The sequence below is a fragment of the Suillus paluster genome, assembly GCF_016628075.1.
Source record: "Suillus paluster strain FC165 chromosome Unknown EDB91scaffold_31, whole genome shotgun sequence".
Lineage (NCBI taxonomy): Eukaryota > Fungi > Basidiomycota > Agaricomycetes > Boletales > Suillaceae > Suillus > Suillus paluster.
Genome location: NW_024537591.1, coordinates 178,120 through 197,981, shown reverse-complemented (window position 1 = coordinate 197,981; position 19,862 = coordinate 178,120). Strand labels below are relative to the sequence as shown.

The 19,862-nt window shown below is 48.5% G+C and overlaps 4 protein-coding genes across 4 annotated transcripts; 1 reads left to right on the top strand and 3 right to left on the bottom strand.

The window, feature by feature from the left end:
- Nucleotides 1-1,598: 1,598 nt before the first annotated feature.
- On the bottom strand, nucleotides 1,599-2,815 carry EDB91DRAFT_1137971 (rab-type small GTP-binding protein). Its single transcript, XM_041318874.1, has 6 exons — nucleotides 2,657-2,815; nucleotides 2,582-2,603; nucleotides 2,396-2,526; nucleotides 2,231-2,339; nucleotides 1,966-2,173; nucleotides 1,599-1,912 (listed from the first exon to the last, which is right to left on the bottom strand). Exons 1-6 carry the CDS (start codon nucleotides 2,687-2,689, stop codon nucleotides 1,783-1,785), a joined length of 633 nt encoding a protein of 210 aa, XP_041176475.1. The 5' UTR covers nucleotides 2,690-2,815; the 3' UTR covers nucleotides 1,599-1,782.
- A 506-nt stretch (nucleotides 2,816-3,321) lies between these two features.
- On the top strand, nucleotides 3,322-11,622 carry EDB91DRAFT_1082670 (uncharacterized protein; the record flags this gene model as incomplete). The annotated part of the gene is made up of 33 exons (XM_041315517.1): nucleotides 3,322-3,481; nucleotides 3,528-3,991; nucleotides 4,042-4,346; nucleotides 4,395-4,503; nucleotides 4,562-4,665; nucleotides 4,730-4,825; nucleotides 4,875-5,009; nucleotides 5,125-5,152; nucleotides 5,205-5,217; nucleotides 5,268-5,310; nucleotides 5,358-5,423; nucleotides 5,474-5,795; nucleotides 5,848-5,967; nucleotides 6,079-6,108; nucleotides 6,163-6,347; nucleotides 6,398-6,460; nucleotides 6,510-6,553; nucleotides 6,607-6,728; nucleotides 6,780-7,036; nucleotides 7,089-7,120; nucleotides 7,170-7,239; nucleotides 7,295-7,331; nucleotides 7,380-7,517; nucleotides 7,570-7,653; nucleotides 7,708-8,264; nucleotides 8,314-8,665; nucleotides 8,948-9,381; nucleotides 9,434-9,820; nucleotides 9,869-10,131; nucleotides 10,180-10,243; nucleotides 10,303-10,322; nucleotides 10,378-11,278; nucleotides 11,328-11,622. The coding sequence occupies 33 exons, from the start codon at nucleotides 3,322-3,324 to the stop codon at nucleotides 11,620-11,622; spliced, it is 6,300 nt and encodes a 2,099-aa protein (XP_041176474.1).
- Nucleotides 11,623-13,858: 2,236 nt separating this feature from the next.
- On the bottom strand, nucleotides 13,859-14,817 carry EDB91DRAFT_1249165 (uncharacterized protein; the record flags this gene model as incomplete). The annotated part of the gene is made up of 3 exons (XM_041323035.1): nucleotides 13,859-14,212; nucleotides 14,268-14,451; nucleotides 14,507-14,817. 3 exons carry the CDS (start codon nucleotides 14,815-14,817, stop codon nucleotides 13,859-13,861), a joined length of 849 nt encoding a protein of 282 aa, XP_041176473.1.
- A 586-nt stretch (nucleotides 14,818-15,403) lies between these two features.
- EDB91DRAFT_1249164 (uncharacterized protein) lies at nucleotides 15,404-17,658 on the bottom strand (the record flags this gene model as incomplete). The annotated part of the gene is made up of 5 exons (XM_041323034.1): nucleotides 15,404-15,511; nucleotides 15,624-16,046; nucleotides 16,100-16,784; nucleotides 16,831-16,910; nucleotides 16,960-17,658. The coding sequence occupies 5 exons, from the start codon at nucleotides 17,656-17,658 to the stop codon at nucleotides 15,404-15,406; spliced, it is 1,995 nt and encodes a 664-aa protein (XP_041176472.1).
- Nucleotides 17,659-19,862: the final 2,204 nt, after the last annotated feature.

The following is a 19,862-nucleotide window of genomic DNA, read 5'->3' as shown; positions in this document are numbered from 1 at the left end:
CGCGCGATGTGAGCTGGCTCGTCAGCTTCTGGTGATGTCTCGGCAGAAACTGGGGTAGGTGGAGATAGGTGTGCCTGTGAACCCGTAGCCTCCTGTTCACGTTTCATCTGTACCTTCCAGGCGCGGCGGGTGGTGACGCATATCTCTGGGACCATTTGCTGTATGTTTTTCGATGTGTTTTCAAATAGAAAGTAACGAAAGTCTGAACACGGGGAAGAAGGGAGGGCAGATGAGAGCATTAGAGCAAGTGTCAATGAAATCTTAAAACCTACAAATGGGAACTGGTAATCGCGTCGGTGGCGGTGTCACAACACCGCTTTCGGTAAATTACTAAGTACCACTCGGCTCCAAAAGATGCCGCTGACCACAATTTAAACGTTTTGCTCTTTGTACTTGTCAGACGCTATATACTTATTCTCGAATACGATTAAAATCTTGCCAAGATTTCAGTAAGCTGTCTCCTAGTGTTCTTGCGTTCGTGTCGGTTCTCTTTGCCCCTCACCATGCTTGTATCGGACCTAATCCCTTCGCCAAATAAAACACTCACGAAGAGCCCCATAGCCAAGAATGCACCGTCTACGCCCTCGTCCGACTTTGCTGATGAGTCTCCATGAATTTGATGCCCAGTTCATCTGTTATAGTTCCTCCATTACAATTCGTCTCTGTGACCTGCTTTCCCAAGGAGCATCGCATTGACATACTCTGACGCATTCTACTTGATACGCTCGTGCCACGTACGGATGTCTATGTGACTAAGGCGAGCGGTCCAAACGTCCAACAAAGGTCTTACTCACTACTGTCAAAAGACGTTTGATTCGTGACGTCACAATGCCATCGATCCAGCGGTAGTGTGCGTTGGTTATTGCATGAAACCGTTCCTGCCCTGCCGTGTCCCACTGGTACCACTTTAGTCCTCGTACCCGATCCGTAGCCCCGTCGAAGTTGAACTTTACTCACCGTCTCAATGCGGACGTACTTTCCTTCGATGTTTCGTGTCTTCAAGTCGATGCCGATCGTTGAATGAACGAAGGGGACCAAACCTCATCGCTGAAGCGCAGCGCCCGACTCGATCTGCCAACACCTGCAGTTGCAACGGCTACTTGAGCTTTTGTTCACCTTAAAGCAATAACTGAATCGCCAAGCAGCAGTATTTGCGGATCAATATGGGATGTACGATCTCTCAATAATAACCTGTTACTTTCGTCAATACTGACCTTGATACAGAGATCCACCGGTGCCATGCCTGCTAAATATCGAGCTAAAACCAGTCTGCAAAGTTCCTCACCTGCCTAGTCATAGGTGCTTCAAGTGCTACGCTCGTTAATACCACTGATATGTCCCGGCACTCTAGCAAACATGAAGACACTGCGGCTCCGCGGTTGTACCTTTAACTATTTTCAGCTTCGAGGTTGATCTGCAGCGAGTGATTCTATATGTCCAGTTACCTACACCGCACGAAGATTGATTTCAGAGAAAGTCTGGCATACCTACAAATGTACTCCCGGGATGAAAGAGGATAATCACTGCTGGGGAATCACAACAATATTACCTTTGGCTCAAGTGCCACAGCTACAGTCGTCCATCTCACAACTTCGACACTTCAGCACTCCGCAGCAAGTCAAAGCATCAAATACTAGTGCAGCTATTCAGTCAACAGCACCGTGTAACGAGGTAGAACAGTATTACATGGAGGGGGAATACGGAGGTAACGTGAAATAGTTTGCAAAAGATGAACAAGAGGATCTCGGATCGTACTACTATCACCACATCCAACATAGGTGCTCATGAGCAACAACCAGTCGACGCCAAAGTCGCAGGTTGATTGACTTTCACTGACCCATCTGCGTGGGATGCACCTCCCAGTGAGGCAGCTGAGTCGGCTTGAGAGTCGATGAGCCGAGTCTTGCAATCCCTGTACATCGGCAATTGAGAGTGAAGTCCGCAATGTAGTCAAATGCGACAAACCTTGCAAGGGTGAAGAAGGCCTCTTCCACACCGTCATTCACTTTGGCAGACGTCTCCATAAACTTCATGCCAAGTTCGTTGGCAAGTTCACGTCCCTGGTCTTCTGTTACAGCTCGCTTGTCTGTCCAATCTGACTTATTACCAATGAGTATCTTATTGACACCCTCTGATGCGTGTTGTTCAATGTTAGCATGCCAATTGCGGATACCTGGAGAGATGCACATCAGGATGGGAAAATAGCAAGGGAGGTGCTAATAGCGCGCACTGTTGAAGGATCGTTCATCCGTGACGTCATACACAAGAAGAATACCCATTGCTCCGCGGTAGTACGCAGTCGTTATAGTTCTAAACCGCTCCTGGCCAGCCGTGTCCCACTGTACGACACAGGTCAGACTTGTGAAGCGAACAGTTCTGGGATGACGGCACGCACAATTTGAAGCTTAATACGCTTTCCATCTAGCTCGATTGTACGGATCTTGAAGTCAATGCCGATGGTGGTGATGAACGAGGGTGTCCACGCATCGTCGCAGAAACGGAGCAAAAGACAAGACTTTCCAACACCTAACAACAACTTAAAATTTTGAACATGCTGGATAGAACCACGTAACAAACACACCTGAGTCACCAATCAAGAGCAGCTGCGAAGCAAGTTATGCGTTTGAGGCGTGTAGTGTGTATACAGCGTGCTCACCTTGATGAGGAAATCATAGTGTGGGGGAGGCATTCTAGAATATCTTTGCTAGTTTATGAGATGCGTTTGTCCATCTACAAGATTAAGAAACAGACCAGATGAAGTATTGAGTAGATGGCCAGCGAGCAGGAATTCAATATTCGAGTGCGTCACTGCGAAACCACCTGTCGCTGTTATTCAGTGCCACACAACATTACGGGAGTAGCCGCAGCATGTTATTACGTAATAGAAAGTTCTTCGATCCTATGTACGCGGTCCTACGTACGGAACAACTACATTATCATTCGATTATCATAAACTCATTCTAATTTTTACGTCGGGAGTCGCAGATAAACGTGTCTTGTGTTCTTTATCCTACTTGTAATTGTATAGCAGAACCTCTTCTTCCACCTGTACGTAAGCGTTCTTCTTTGCGGATGTATTGAGGGTCCAAGTTTGTCGCTCATACAGCTTCAGGTTGCCCACAGGTGTCAATTTTAGGTGCACGATTTGCGCCCCAACGTGTTCGGAAGTTTAAACAGAGCGCTCGCTCGACAATAAGAACAGCCTCGTTGCGGAGCTTGCTTTGCGACGCACTTCCTTGTACCTTTGTACCTCTTGATTTGTTGGTATACCCAACTCATACGGGTGCTTCAATATCACAAGTACCTATCGTTCAACAGACCATGTTGGACTTATTCTCCAAAGATCGAATTTTCAACGAGGCAGGACTTAGAGCCGCCTTATATCATCTGGATGCAATCTCAACTTCAGGTGCAACTGGATTACAAGCCACGATCGAACATCTACTCTCACCACCCCATGTTTTTGCCTATATCATTTCTGGTATCTCACAGACTTTCTTGCGCCACCAGCTCTGACTCTGTAATAGTTTGGAATCGCTCCGAGAGAATGATCTCGCAGATCTTGACAGACTTTCCTACCAAATCTCAAGAATATCCTTCATCCCTTGCGAGCAAGATTCTAGACAATTTGTCTATATATCTTTTAGCCTTGCCAGTTGAGTCTTTGGAGACAGAAGTCTCAAGGGACATCAGCCGCCACAGAGGCTTCATAGCGGGCGCTTTACCCTTACTTTGTGCCTTGAGCACTATGAAATTTTCCAACGCCAATTCATTTGAAGACGAGAGCGATCTCTTCGACGTCGAACCTGATGATGGATTTGTCAAAATGAAAATGCCTCAGAAAATGCGCAAGCGAAATCGCCAGAAACCTCAGCATGTGACTATCGACACATCACTCTTCTTCAGGCTCGATGTGGCTGTGCCTACCACGAGTGACGCGGCCGCAGCGTTGTCCGTTCATATTCTTGCAGAGCTGAAGCAAGTCCTCTCGGTGCGCATATTCACAGCCTTTTAATGTTTTCCCTGACAGTTCCCCGTAAGTTCTACCTCTCGCTTCTGCGGAGGACGGAATTAGCAGGCGACATCAAAGCCTTACTCCTCCCAAATGTAGGAGAGTCCGCCAAGGATGTCGCGCCTGCATTTTCGTCCACCGACGATGTCGAGAACTCAACAAACCGACCCAACGCGTATCCAATGGTGCAGCCCATGAAGGCTGCCCTTTACTTCGACAACGCGGATGGGTTCGGAGAGTGGCGAATCCTCATATCCACCGAGGCCTATAAAAATTTGCGTGAATTCCGTCGAGCGGATGTGAAGATATTCCAGATCATCGTCAAGAAGATCAAGTCTGTCTTCAGATGCATTTGGCTGCAATGATCTCATCTTTGCCACAGACAGCTATCGAATGGTCATTTCTCAGATGATAACCACAAGCGACTTAATGGACCGGATGCCGGCATTCCTATCCATGAGGCCAAGATGACAAGGGACCTACGATTGGTAGTACGTGTAATTTTGCATACGCTACTTAGAGCAGGAGACAACCAACTTTTTCTCACAGTACCAGATTGATTGTGTCCCTGACCATGACGGAGAGGTGGGTCGTTCTTCCATCAATAGCAAGCATCATGCTGAGACCGGACTCTCGACAGTTCGAGAGACAAGGTGAGTTATCAAGAGCAACCACATGTATCCGTTATTAGCGCTCACGTGAATACCAGTTATCAAGGTCTACGGCATTTATACGCATGCTCAGCTTGGCAGAATATGGGATGCGTTGGGGAGTCATCTCGCACGCAAGGGCAGAGAATATCGTAGAAGGTGAGTACGTTTTTCAGCTCTTGATGCAATTCAGTGAATAGTTGCTTTTACAGGGTCATCTTTCGGAATAGACCAGCGCTTTCTAATGATAGCGTCATTCTGCCAGCGTCATTCCCGCCGGCAGAACCTGAGCCAGAATGCCCAGGAAGCCCGCTCGATCTTAGTGATAAGGACATGGACCACGTTGAGTGTTTTCATCTTTCATTCGCGCAATGATTGACCCATGGCACAGCTTCACTCTTTGCTTGTGTATGAATTCTTGTCATCTTTATACAATTTGGTTTCCATCTAACAATTTTCTAGTTTGGAGAAATACGTCGCATTCTCGCAAGTAAGCTTATCCACACGGTTCTTCGGCAGGCATACTGACTTGGTATTTTTAGGCGTTTCTGCATAGTGAGTGATCATGTAGCCGACTGGTCATGGCTTCTCATCTCTTGCAAAAGGTCTCATCGCGAACCAAGACGTACAACACGTCTTCATGCTCACGTAAGTTCCGCCCCAATGCAATGAATTACTGATCGATGCCGGTTCAGACCTCAAGAACTAAAGATTGTTGAGAATACCACGTCGTGCTACGTCTTGGGTCGCAGCGGTACAGGGTAAGACTCATGCCCTTGAGATCAGTGACCTATTTATCACATCTAACCAGAAAAACCACGACGATGCTGTTCAAGATTCTCGGCATTCAGCGAGCTTGGGAGATGAGTGCTGTCGGTATGCCCAAACCGCGCCAAATCTTTGTAACCAAATCCAGAGTGCTCGCCGCGAAGGTGGAAGAGTATTTCACAAAGCTTCTTGAGTCTCTGGCGCTGGCAGGCTATACTCTGCAGGAACTTGCGACAATGAAGGCACAAGCTGTCCAGGAGGGCCTTGTTGATCTCGATGACATGCCCGAATCGCAGATGACTATACCCATGAAATACAGCGAGCTTGAGGACAAGCACTTTCCTCTTTTTGTGACTTTTGATCGAGTATGTCCCCATCCGTCGTCCAGGCAGTCCCTTAGCTCATTTGCTTCTTTAGTTGGCGAAGATGGTCGCGGCAGATATCTTGAGCAAGGACAACCCCGAAACGAGAGATAGCGCAGAACTTTTCTTCATTGCTGATGATGCTGAGGCGCATGACTCTTTCGTCACCTATGAAGTATTCGCAAATCAATATTGGCCTCATTTTCCGCAGAATCTCACTAAGAACCTTAGTAATGTCCTTTTCTTTTGTCATGATGATGATGATGTACTGACACTTCCCCACCAGACCCGTGGTTGGTTTTCAGCGAATTTATGGGTGAGTACAATTCTTTCTCATCTTGACATCAGCATTTCCTGAATATCTCTACAGGGATCGTCAAAGGCTCCGAACACTGCGCTGAGCTGTCCTGACGGGGTTCTCGATCGCCCGAATTATCTACGCCTTCCTCATCGTTCCAACCCGAATTTTGCGAATCAGAGGGGGATTCTGTATGACATGTTCGAGAGTTACACTAAATTCAAGAGGCAGCGACGTCATCACGATGTTGCGGATCGGTACCGACTTATTCCTTATCCACGGAATATCATGATATATGCCCAAATAGCACGCAAGCAATACTCAAGGTTTTGCGGAGCCAAAGATTCCCTGGCCAACAGATCGATTATCTGTACGTATTGTCCCCACCAGCGTAGCCAGTTCCTGACCGCCTGCGCCAGGTACGTCGACGAAGCGCAAGACAACCTTCTGATCGACGCGCTCTGTAAGTAGCTACCACTTCAATGATGAAGATCCCTTTTGAACTTTCTGTTGTAGTCTTGAGGCAACTATGCAGGAATCCAGACGGTTTGTTCTGGGCTGGAGATACCGCACAGACAATCTCTGCTGGGAGTTCTTTCAGGTTCGACGATCTGAAAGCGTTCCTCTACCGTGTAGAGGTCAGCGAACAATAACTTATCTTCCGGGTCCGAATTGATATCTTCTTACAGCAGCAAAATACTTCTGTCAACTCCGCTGTAGCATCTCTCTGCCAGCCCACGATGTTTCAATTGGCAATCAACTACAGGTCACACGGGGGCATCGTCAACTGCGCTCATTCTGTGATCGAAATCATCACAAGATTCTGGCCCAACACAATCGATAACCTACAGCCAGAAAAGGGGGTGGTTGACGGGCTGAAGCCTGTATTTTTCACCGGTTGGGACAAAGACACCGTTCGTTATGAGCAGTTCTTGTTCGGGGCGAGGTGAGTAGGCCCTGACCGACATCCTTTGTTCCCCTACTGAGGATTCTCGCAGTGGAAGCCACATCGAGTTCGGAGCCCAGCAGTGTAAAGGAATTGGTTCAAGATTTTATCATACGCTGACAAGCTATCTTAGGCATACTCGTGCGTGATGATGCAGCACGTCAGAAGTTGCGAGAACAAGTAGGCGATATTGGACTGATTATGTGAGTCGTCTTACAACTGCCTTTACTGCGTGGTTTTCATGCCCACGTGTCGCAGGACGCTTTACGAGAGTAAAGGCCTGGAGTTCAATGATGTGAGAAAGCTAATCTTAGCTATCTGATGGGTGTCTGACTTCGGTCAGGTGCTGTTGTACAACTTTTTCGAGGATTCCGTTGTAGATCTGTCGCGCTGGCGCATAGTTCTCAATGGGGTAGAGGGTCAAGCACATGCACCGAATTTCGATCGTGACGAGGCACGTTACGCTGGGGTTTGCAGCGAGGTAGGCGTACTGGTGTTCGATGAAGGAATAAACTCCGCCTTACTTTTATCAGCTCAAGCTTCTTTATGTGGGGATCACCCGAGCAAGGAAGAACATGTGGATCGTCGACAAGTCTGATAAGTCAGACCCGATGCGTGTACGTTAGAGCAGCGTGTAGGTTTTACTCGATCTGATAATCGTTTCCCTTTAGATATTCTGGACCTCTCGAGATCAGGTTCAGAATTGTACTCCCGGCACCGATGTTCCTCATCTAGCTGTATCCTCGACTCCAAAAGAATGGGAAACCTTCGGGCATTCACTATTCTTGCACAAGCGGTATTCACAGGCTATGCATTGCTTTGAACGTGCTGGCCTTCGTCGTGAGGTGAAGGTCTGTGAAACCTATCAACTGCGAGAAGTAGCACGCTCTAGTGTCGGAGTGGCCTCACTCAACGACCAAAAAAGAGCTTTTGTCGTGGCAGCCGATGCCTTTACTGATTGTGGTGCGGCCGCGACGGGGAACCAGAGGCTCCAATATTATCGCAACTCAGCAGACTGCTACGTTCGAGGAGGGGATGATCTCAAAGCTGCCGAGGCCTATCTCAAGGCTCAAGAGTTTGAGCAAGCAGCGAAGAGATATCGCAAGGCTGGACGTTTTGACAGGACACTTCATGTCCTTAATGACCATGGCACGAATATACCTGAAGAGACCTCTGCGGAGTTACGGACTGTGTGCAGACTCTTTTACTGCAGCAGGAACAACACTCAGTAAGTCTCCACAATTCGAGTATGATGTTGTTCAATAGCAATTGCGCAGGGCTCCCTTACCTCTCTTCTCAACATTCGATGAGGAACTCGAGTTTCTGGAGGACTATGATCTGGATTATGCTCGTGCTTCACTACTTGAATCTCACTCAAGGTACTATGAGGCCGCAGAGCTGCATTTATCAGAGAACCGGCCCCTGGAAGCTGTCCGAGCATTCATCAAGGACAACGGCAATGTCGATTCCACTGCTCGTGCGGCTGACACTATTTTGGAACACCTCTGGCGCAAATGCTCCTTTAGAATATCTGCAAAGGTTGCCTTTGCTGACGGGTCACTCCAGCATTTCATCACTCTCGCTGATCAGCTACAGACGAGCAAACTAAAGCCCGTGACGCAGGATCTAGTACGTATAAGCAGTCCCGAAGTGTACCGGTTGAACTGATTGGCATCCAGATCTCGATGTTTCAGAGCATCTTACGCGGAAATGATAAGCAGTTAGCAAATCTCGCGCTTGCCTTCGAGAAACATAACAACCAGCCAGCGGCTCTCCTGTGTTTGGACCATGTCTTCTCTCGAGCTACGGACATTCGATCTTTTGCGGTCGATGAAATGCAACGGTTTCTCCAACAGTTTCACGCCTATACGCGACTGCTCTATCTGATTTCAACCTTCCCTGACCCTATAGAACATCGAGGCATTCAGAGACTGTTCTCCTATGGTGCAGCTGTCCGGTGATGAGTTTCTCATACCAAGTGGAACGTTCCTCCACAGCAGTGTGATGGAAATTCGCCAAGGAATCGCTTTGGTATCGGAACATCCGTCCGGGTATCGAGCCTCTCGCAGAAACATCACGGAGCTGCTACAATTATCGATTCGAACTGTCTTGAAAGACAAAGTGTCGGCGATGGATGCTATGTGTTGCCAATCCCCCGTTTTCTCGCAGTGCCTGCCATTCATTGTTTCTGGGATGTGTCGAAGAGAAAACTGTCCCCAAGAGCATGTCGCAATGTCGAAATTGGATCGCATGTATTACAACGCCCGTGTTGCCATCCACATCTGGCAGATTCTCATCTTGCAATTGATGTATTCCTCTCACCCATACATTGACCGACGCGATAGGTGCGCCTTGAGGTAGCCTACGATCGGGTATCTATGCTAACCTCTTGATCAGCATGAGGGACTGGCTCAGTCATCTTTACGAGGCACTTAATCCACCCTTCTTCATTCAAGGTTCTCTCGCGGACCTTGACATGAGTCTAATGCCATTTCGTTTAGATGGCATGAAAGTGGTGAAGCTGTGGATCCGCGAATCCTTCTACTCGCTCGACCCATTCTATACCCAGAGTCACTTTTTGACGGCACTGATGAGGATTACTAGTCTAGGTTTTGCTTGTGACAGGAATGACGCATCTGGCTACATCTGTCGGGCAAAATGTATGGTCTCCGGACCGGTCGAACTGCATCGCAAAATAGACGATCGCTATATGGTTCGTGACTTGTTCAACTCTTACCAAGGAGCTAGCTACAGCAGCATCTCATCGGGAATTCTGTATCTTCTGTAAGCTTGCTCCTTGTCTCTGTGTGTACTATGCTAAGTGTAATTTAGGCATGTCCTCAACAATCGTTTGTTTACCAACCTCTCCGTGCTGTGTGACTGCATCGAGGACATCTGCAGCGCCTTTGTAATTAAGTACCGAATGGACCCGGCGTTTAATCAGCTTCCCCTCCATGATGTCGTCCTTCCATGTAACTGGTTACTGTCTCCCCACAAATTCACTGCGGAGAAAGAAGCTAGGCTGCTTCTCATGGGCACGCTTCTGGATGAGATAGCAAGGCTAGTCGAAGCATTGCGCATAGAGGCTGGCATGGGTGAGTTTCTCCACTCTCGAGAGACCTTCTGAGACTACGATTGGGCAGAATTCCTCTGGCTGAACCATACTAAATTTACGCCTATTCTCCGCAATATTTTCATTTCCCGGATGTAAGTTCATCTTAGTACCTGCTCGTCGACAATGTGCAAACTAATTACATATTATGCAGCTGTAGAATTCTCTGCCTTGGTACGTTTGCTGTTTTTTTCTCAAAACCCACTGGCTGCTGAATTCAATTCATTAGTTGCCCATAATACTAGGAGCCGCCTCATCAAGGACAAAGTAGACAAGATCATACTTTTTCTACACAAGAACAACCCTCCTTCAAATTGGCGTACAGCTAACTATCGGAAACTTGTGGATGACGTGGTCAGGTACATGACACCCTTGCCAGGACGGGTGCCCCCTTCAGACGGTTACGTGCGAGCTCTCCTGGCTTTCGACAACAACACAGGAGTCAGCAATCTGGCGCACCTTGTCCACAAAACGATGAGCCATCGCGCTCGAAACTATCCAGTTCGTCGGATCTTATACGAAAAGGTCGTCGAGATTCCCCATCTCCTTTCGTCTTATGCAGTAATCGCACAGTCTACTCTGAGAGTGGAGGCCCCTACCTTTGTACCTCGCTTAGAGCATCCCAAAGATCACACGGAAGTCCACGATGAGAAAGAAGAAGCGCAACCTCAAGAGTTCGAGGGAGAGGAAGAAAGGGAGGAAGATGTTGTGGCGCATACTGATGCCGAGACTCGCGATGCGATGGAGAGTTTGGATGAGGCGGTAACGTCCCTGGCACCTGATTTGGACGAGTCACTACGCTCTAATGGACCATCGGTGGAGGAAGAAAAGGCGGCTTTCAAGATTCAGAACACATATCGCCGTTACGTTAGACGTCGCTCTAGTCATGCGGTGGATGCCGAACTCGCTGCGATATTCACGAGATGCTTCAAGGAGACACAGTCTTCTGAATCTGACTGGTATCCGGGTTATTACCGCCTCCTTTTTCTTGGACCATTGCCCCACCTTTTGGTGTGCCTGGAACGAGGCATTGCTCTGACCCACGCTGCCAAGGCGAAAACGAAAGGCCTTCTTAACGAGGAGAAGCATGAAAAGCTTGAGGAGTTGGGCAGGCAGAGAAGCGGGATCGCGTCAGTCCTAACTTACCTAACGTCATACAATGACTAACGTGCTTTACAGAGCGACGCTCAAGAAGGGCTTGCGATTGCGCAAGCAGCTAGAACCTTCCTCGGCAGCCCATCGTGCCCGCGACATTGATGCCCTCAAACGTGCAGTTCTAGAGGTCAAAGAATTCATGCAGAGGGTTCCCAGCAACATGCAGGATATGCAAACTGGGTTTCAAGTAGCCTATAAGGCAATCATTGCCGAGAAGAAGGTTCCGGCGGGAAAGGAGAAAGAGAGACCCGCTCTCAACGTGGAGGATGTCTATGACTGCTTGATAAGTAGGTCGTGGAGAGTCGAGACCGTGATTTGATCGTGTACCATATTGAATAGTACATATTTCTGTAATAAATGCCTTCCACTCGATACTATGGCCCTGTCTAGACATCTCCCGGTCAATGAATGGAGAATGCGATCGATAAATGCATGGATAAATGCATTACATAAGATAATTTCAAATTGGCAATAATTCATCTATCACAAGTATTGGTTCGGACACTTTGCAATAACTCACACAATTTAGCCTCAATGAATATTCTATCTCACCACATATCATTGTACACATATTCCAAGCTACTATAAAGTTGAATCATCAAAATTGGTGGAGAAATGATTGAGATAGTTGTTAAGGTGTGACAGAGCAGCTCGAGTCTGCCGTGGCGGAGTTTCGATACCTGGTAGGAAAGATGGGCTCGCAACGCCAAATACCGAGCGGAGTTCGCTTCAGACAGCCAGTGACCATGGTGCGACTGTCTGAACCAGTGAAGTTGTGGTAACCGATAGTAATACCTCGTCTTTATCCTGATGGCTTCGGTTAAGAGCGTCGGGAGACTAGGAAGGATAAGTAAGAGATAGGGAAATATCGAGGCGAGATAAACTAATGAGTGGACGATATCAGTCAAGACCGTAACGTCAGGGATATCTCTGATATGAGCGTATATCGAGCAAGTCAACGAAAGTCGGGCAAATAAGGACAACAGTAAACAAACGGATGGTATACTGAACGTGCACCTAAGCGCAGCCGTTACAATCAACTATTCCAGGATCAGCTCGCCGGGTCCATCCACAATGGGCGTCTGTCAGTCGCGTCGCCGTCAAGTTGCTGAATCAAATCAACAAAAGCGAAACTCCCCCTATCCCACATGCCCCGATATCAACGAGACGATACACCATTTCCTCTTCGACTGTCCTCAATTTCGACGCGAACGTCACATCATGTCCAATGCTCTGAAACGCAACGCAACGTCAATACAGTACATCCTTACATCAAGCAAAGCCACACCTCATCTTATCAGATTTGTCAATAGTTCCGGCTGATTCAAACCGACTTTTGGTGAATTATAACACCCACTTAGATGCACATACTGCCGTAAATTTTGTACAGATAATCCGCCAACCGCCGTCCATCACCATCGCCATGTACATTATCACCTATTCCATGACGAAAGGAGAGATGCGCATCGCCGTATCGCTGTCGGCACAAAAGGGAAGCCAGTAGTAGACTCGTTAACGAAAGATTAGCACTTCCGAATCAGCGCTCTATCCACGCTACAGATCATTATTCGCAAGTTCATGCATTCACCATCACACTCTACTGATGCTCCCTTCACTGCAGCCTTCCTTTTGTACTTACTAGCTCTGTCCCGTAAGGCGGAGTAAAGGAGTACGCGTCCGTCCTCAACACACCCCAGAACCCATACATACATACGAATGACAAAAATGTTCAACATAGGGTCTTCGACCCCAACGGGCTACCTCTGATGCAAAAAAAAAGTTGTTGAATGAAGTGCATGGCCTCCAAGCTCATGTTTACGTCGGCACATATGAGGATCCGCTATTTTCCTTTCTGCCACACAAGATCGAAAACACTATCCAGCTCCTCCGAATGCCGAAACACCTGCTATCTCGATTTACACCGGCGCGTCCGAATGTACTCATCATGCTGGTAAGAATTCCCAATCGACGTGTTTTAATTTACGGACTCGGGGCACGGGATTGGAAAGGCGCTGGTGCATAGGATCTGAAACGGGGTCAATCCCCGCGAACTACGGATCGGTGAGCAATTCGGCGGCGCTAGCCCTGTTCGCGGGATCCAGACGCAAACATCTCCGCATCAGAGAAGCCGTAGATTGGACGTCTTCCTCCCCTACAACTTTGTAGGGTCTGATACACTGTTCAAATGGGTAGCGAGCCATTGGTATCAGTGGATTCGATCTAAGGGAACCTGCACACGAGAAATTGAACAATGAATAACTGGTGCAGATTGGATGCGAGAACATGTCTCGTCAAAAAGTTCGACACCTCTTTGGCTGACCTTGAGTTTCTCTGGGCTGAATTTTTCACCTATGTGGCGCATCATATGCCATAGCATATTGTTTGTCTCGTCGAGCTTGCCGAGAGGCCAGGATTTGAATGTGAAGAGGCAGACACCGGTGATGAGTTCGAAGATCTGAGAACCTTTCGTGAGGCAGGACATAGCAGCAGATTAGAGAAAAATTTCAGGCGGACGAAGATCGCACGCAGCGATCTCGTCAAAGTTTTGATCGTAGCTAGGCTGGGCTGTAGAAGAGCTCGGCAGAAGGAAGTAGAATCATCGCAACGGACTTGCCATTGCCAAAATCGGTGAGAACGAACGTCCTCTGCATGGCTTCCTGCAGAGTAGGTACCGGAAGTGGCTGCGACACTGCAGCCTGCATCATCCCATCATAAGATTCTTCCGGAGAGTGTCGGCGAGACGGGTGGGACTCAAGTAACTTGTCAAAGTCAGAACCAGACATGCGTGTATCGAAGAAGATGTTTTCAGGTCTTAAATCAGTGTGGAGTACACCGCGGCTGTGCGCATGGGCGATTCCACATAGTGTGTAGAAGGACACGTTTGGCAAGGGGGGAGAGGCAATGAAGTTCTGCCATGCCCTCCACACAATGTGTTTACATATGTCCACCTAGGATCGGCATTACCGAGCAGACGTGTTCCCCTGAACTGCCTTTACCAGGATTCGTGAAGTCAGACAGGAGTTTAAGACAGTGTGGGCTCGATGGGGACGAAACTTGATAGAGGGTTTCGGTCTCCCGAATGATGCGTTGTCGGACCAGATCAGTCGCTGTGCCAGTGAGTACCTTGATAGCGACACAAGAGTTGTTTCTGGGAAAAATCAGACATTCAAAGTTGTCAGTTGAAGGAGCAACTTTTGGCGTACGTTTTGTCGCGGGCAAGCCAAGTCCTTGAACTCATGCCCCACACAAGTTTTCTGCAGACAACACAGCAGTCATCTGGGCCAAAACCGCCCTGAACTGGCAAACCGAGTGGTTCCCCGATGAACCTCTCAGAACCCACCCGAATTTTTTTACCCGAATCAGGGGTAACCTTGACGGAGACGTGCTTGCTGGATGGATGGACACGCTTCGTATTTGCAGATGGCATCCCCATCGTCCTAGGCCGAGCGACTGTAGTAACTCGAAGCAAGTTCGCAAGTTGGATGCGAGATTGAGGGAGAAATAAGCCCGTCATCGTGAAAGCGAAAGCCTGAGCAAGATGAGCGTCAGCGAGAAAGGGGCTAAATCATAGTATTGAATGCATCACATGACCTGAAAACGAGCACGGTCAATTGAACCCTCAAATTCTCAAGCCCAAAGCCATATGCATACCATGATGAGATAAATTATAGACCTATCATAAATAACCCGAGCAAGCATAGTCCAGGACGCAAAAAAAAGTGAAAAGCGGAATAAACGAGGGTGTATGTACGACGAATGAGGGTGTATGTGCGAGTATGAGACGAACGAGGGTGTATGAACGAGGGTGAGCGTATGCGTCTGAACGAGAGTGTACGCGGTTACGAGGTTGTGTGCGTCCGAAGGTTACAGTATGCGTGTCCGAATGAGGGTGTATGCGTGTTGAATGCGTACTCGTGGGTCGCCGTGGGTGGTGACAGCCAAGAAGATAATGATAAATGATAAACGAGGGCATGAAGATGAGGGGGACATGAGGGAGTATTACGGGGACGAATAAAGAGTAGCAAGACGTGTTGGAGCAAAAAGAAAGAGAGAGGCGCGAAAACGGAGGAGAAAGAAAAACTGTACAACCTCCAAGGACATCAATCAGCCTTGAACCGAGCCCCACCGCCTCCTCCCCGCACGATAGCTTTCATGAACCCAAAGAAGCGGTCTGCATATTCAGCAGGCGGGACTGGGCTGATTTTATGCTGTGTGAAGGAAAAAGAGTCAGTATTGGGGAACAGACGAGAGCGAAGAATGAACAGTGGACCGAACAACAGTTCAAAACGAACGAAAACCCAGAAACGAAAATCAACTCACCCGATCAGCCTTCAACCCCTTCCAAAAATGCTCACACTTCTTCATCCCCCCATACGGCGTCAAAATATCAATAATCCCCAAATAATAAATAACATCCATCTCGTCGTTCCCTTCGTCCGTCGCTTGTAACCCTCCCTCGTCTTGATAGAACAAAAAGTGGTCGCGATCTTGCGTTGGGTGGGTTGGTTGTGGTTGTGGTGTGGTGGCGTTGGCGTTGCTTGTACTGGAACGACGCGTGCGGGGGGTGTTGGGCGTAACAGGCGGGATGGTATGCGTTGATGGGGAAGGTGAAGTCGGGAGATCCAGCGTAGTTCCTAGATGGTGCGGATCAGACGCGCGCATGATTCGGCGCATGGCTATCGCTTCGGGCGACCGTCCGTTTTTTGTTTGCGTAGTTTTGCGCCGGATGGGCGGGACTGAGGGCTGTGTGCGCGTCAGTTTAGAAAGCGGAGAAAAAGTAAAAAGTAGAAGTGTACCTCGAACACCCTCAACATAGTCCCTCTGACATTCTCCTTGTTTCCCCTAGTCCCCCAATGAAGCCCGACGAGGAGACTATAATCCATGACACCAAGATCTCTCAACATCTCGCTATCCCTCCTCAACTGCTCCATCAATAAAGCCCTCTTCTCCGGGCCAAGCTCCAACACCCTGTTACTATCGATCCAGTTCAAATCCTTCTGTACCGCACGAGGATTCTGCTCCAGCTTCGCAGGGTGGAGAAGACGACCGACAGTGCTCCCCTTGAGATCATAAGACTCGTGAATATCTTTATGAGGCGGGAACAAGTTATTCATGATCACGAAATGAATCTTTCGGCCTCTCGGGAGCTTGACCCGATGTAGACCATAAAAGCGACTGAGCAAAGTATGCGGGTTTGCTTTTACATGTTCCCAGTATCGGCGGAGGACGCGGAGGAGGAACTTGTGCTCTGCGTGTCGGATGGTTTTGATAATGAAGCGGTAATCGCGGGAAAAATAGAAGAAGGAGCCACTTTTCCCTGGGGAAGTGAGTTCAGAGAGGATGTATTTGGAGGTGAGTGAAAGAAGGTAGTCTGCGGGGTCTAGAGCGAAGTGGTCTTCGCGCAGCTCACGGAAGACCCATGGGGCATAATCCTTGAATTTGAAGTCGTATTTTGCAGAGGGAGTGAGTTCGTTCCCAACGCTGGGGGGAAGTGAGTTAAGGGAATGGAGAGGCGGGGAGTACGTACATGTCGAAAGAATATTTATGCCTCGCGGTGAAATCTTGGTCAGTCAGGGGTCGTTTGATCTTTGCCTGGTATCGTGAGACCTGGGCGGAGTCAGAGGCTGCGGGACATAAAGAGAGAATGGGCACGGACAGCTATCCTGATTCCGGTGAGCATGTTATACATGAGGACGTAGTTGGCGTGGTCCTCTCCTATCAAGTTGCCTACCAAAGGACGTTCGTCTTCTTGCTGAGCCACTGCTGCGGCGACTTCTTCAGCCTGTTTTCGCTTTCTTTCGCGGCGAATTTGGTCTGCCTGTATCTGGATGTCATCCTCAAGTTCGCCAGTTGCTATATAAGTGGGTTGAGGAAGATGAAGACGGCGAGCAGAGCCTGTCGTGTTGCGACGTATGGGACGGGGTGCTGGTGGGTGGAGGAGACCATCTGGATATTGTGTCTTTGAGGAGCTGGCAGCGGGTACGTTACTGCTTGTCTGAGATATTCTAGCGACCCTAGCTGCAGAGAATTTTGTCTCTGTAGATGCTCGGTGGAGGCTGTCGTGAAATATGCGAGTGCGTTGACTGTTTATGGTTGCTGCATCTAGCTCTACGTCGATGTCATTCTCCTCGGGCGTTATGCCTTTCGGGAGCGGATCTGATTTGGACAGGCGAATTGGACCTGAGGAAAGAGCATCGGGTGACCCGTCTACGCTTGCTGGGGGTGAAGGCGGAGGTGGACCAATTGTCTGGTTTGAATCCTCGCGGGGGATAACAGGCAATGGCTTTTGCGGGCGGAGGTGCACTGCGTCCCGGGTTACTTCCACTATATGAATCTGAGTATGAGTATGATCCATGGTCTATATCCGTCAGGATTGGAGTTGGGCAGATTGTAGACGTCGGGGAAGTCTGCGCGGTTACGAAAGATGCGGCTGAAGACGAGACCAAACTTGAATGTCGGTCTAGCTCGGTCGCGGTCAGAATTGAAACCCGGTTAGCCATTATTAGACCCCTTGGTCACTGTCGCACACGATGAGCTCGCAAGTCAAAAAGAACCTTCTCGTTGCTTGTCCAACAGCCTCAAACTTATAGGTGGCTGTGCTTCTTTCTTCACCGGTCTAAAAGCTATACCGACTATTTTAGCACAGGTCTACTGCAGATAAAATCACGTTCTCCAGTTTCCTCGTGCAACAGTATAATCATTGTGGGTAAGCAAAGCTGCTCGACTAAAAACAGTGCGACCTTGGGCGACCTCTCGGAGATGATAGACAAATGATAGACGTATAAAATTGGACCTGCTTCCTTATGACAAGCAGCCAGTCTTGGATTGGATAGAAGCTAATCTCTGCATAGCCGATTTTCACTGGGCTGTCATGGTCTGTCGATCTAACAGTACTTATCACACCAAGTTTCTATCATTGCGCATTCTATTCCAGTTGACAGCGGACGCGTGACATGGGTTTATTCGCATGAAGGCGTAAGAGCAACGGAGTAGGAAGTAGCATAGTGTTCTATCTCGACCTCAGTCGATCCATTGATCTCCGATGGAGATGTTGCACAAGGACGGTTGACTCTAATGATATAATGAAAACCCTTTTTAAGCAACATCCGCAGCTGGCCCAACGGCCAGCACAAATCCTAGCTTCGCAGAAGACGACACTCCACAAAGGAGTTCAACAAGCAAAAAATTACAAGAACCAGTCCAAGAGTAGTCTGAATCGAGTTTCACGATCCACAAAAGATGCGCGAGCCACGAAGTGAACTCAAGGACGAACCCGCACCATCGTATAACCATACAATCAGTCGCGCCTCATACGCAACAGTGTTAGCCTCCCGCAATGCGTATGCAGGGCGACCTTCGTCCCCAAGCACACTAGCGGGACCGCATGATTACTCGAGCTTCATACGCAAGGAGACATAAGCCCCAGAGCATACTCAGCAGTGCATGATCACTCTGGCAGCAGACGAGCTTGACGCTCGCTGGAGGAGGTAGGTTTAGCCAATCATAGGCTGCTCAACCAATAGGTGGCGAGTCCAAACGGACATCACCACGTACCTAGCAATCATGAGCGCCTTCAAGACGCACGCGCTGATAGCTCCGACCGACTGTTATACAACAGACACGAGGTTCGCCCGATCCCCGCAACGCTTTCAAAGCTCTCATTCTCGCCCTCCTCTGCAATAGACAGAATCTTTGGGATATGAAAACGAGGCTGCTTTTCTGGTATGTTGCGCAGCTGATTACAGCTGGGCTCTGCTGGAGCCAATCGAGGGGGATTGAAATACTCAGACCTTAGCCCGCTCAGGAATTTGGATGCGTGGAGCAGTCCTGTACGTGATGAGCAGTCGTGGCTTTGGAACTGGTTGAGGAAAAGAATAGTTTCAAACTCCGCTTGATACAAGCCATTCGGAATCGGTAACCGAGTCATCTTCTCAAGAGTCAACACATGATCAGCTGGTGAACTACCCTAAGTATGCACGCTGAAGCCATACATATTATTCCCAGTGATGCACTAGGAGGATTCATCACTGGGAATAATATGTCATTCAAAATTTGCATTTCCACCGCCTGCCATCATCTCAGAGATCGAGGTGCGTCTCACCGCGTACGCGCTCCCCAAGTTCCATATTCACGTTTCCGAATAGCCAGAACAACACCCTCTACCTGCTGAGGACACGATTTAAAGGCAGGGTCTCAAGTCACCACGTACCACATCTGACGAAAAGCGTCAACATCTCAGTCTCAGCATGCGAAGACTATCATTCGTGCATCACTGTGTGGATTTCATTTAATTTCAAGCGAAGGCGGCTGAAATATTGACGTTTACATTATATAATGCATTACAGCTGCTTGACTTTCAACACCGGGCATTACCAAGTCGAAGAAGCACCCTGTGACGAAATCCTTCACGACATTAGCAAGCGTCGATGTTAATTGTGGCATGCGACTCATGATCATCCAAGAATACAATTTGCTATCGTGTCGATACGCCGGGCCTCAAGCCTCAAGGCCTCCGAAGTTTCAAAGTTCAGATGTTTCGAGGTCAAGCCAGATATTGAT

Bases quoted from the DNA above. Each gene is read 5' to 3' on its own strand.
- EDB91DRAFT_1137971 (XM_041318874.1), bottom strand. From the start codon at position 2,689: ATGCCTCCCCCACACTATGATTTCCTCATCAAG. The intron at 2,527-2,581 runs GTGTGTTTGTTA...AGTTGTTGTTAG, and splicing joins GCTCTTGATTGGTGACTCAG to GTGTTGGAAAGTCTTGTCTT. The intron at 2,340-2,395 runs GTGCGTGCCGTC...TGTGTCGTACAG, and splicing joins AGCGTATTAAGCTTCAAATT to TGGGACACGGCTGGCCAGGA.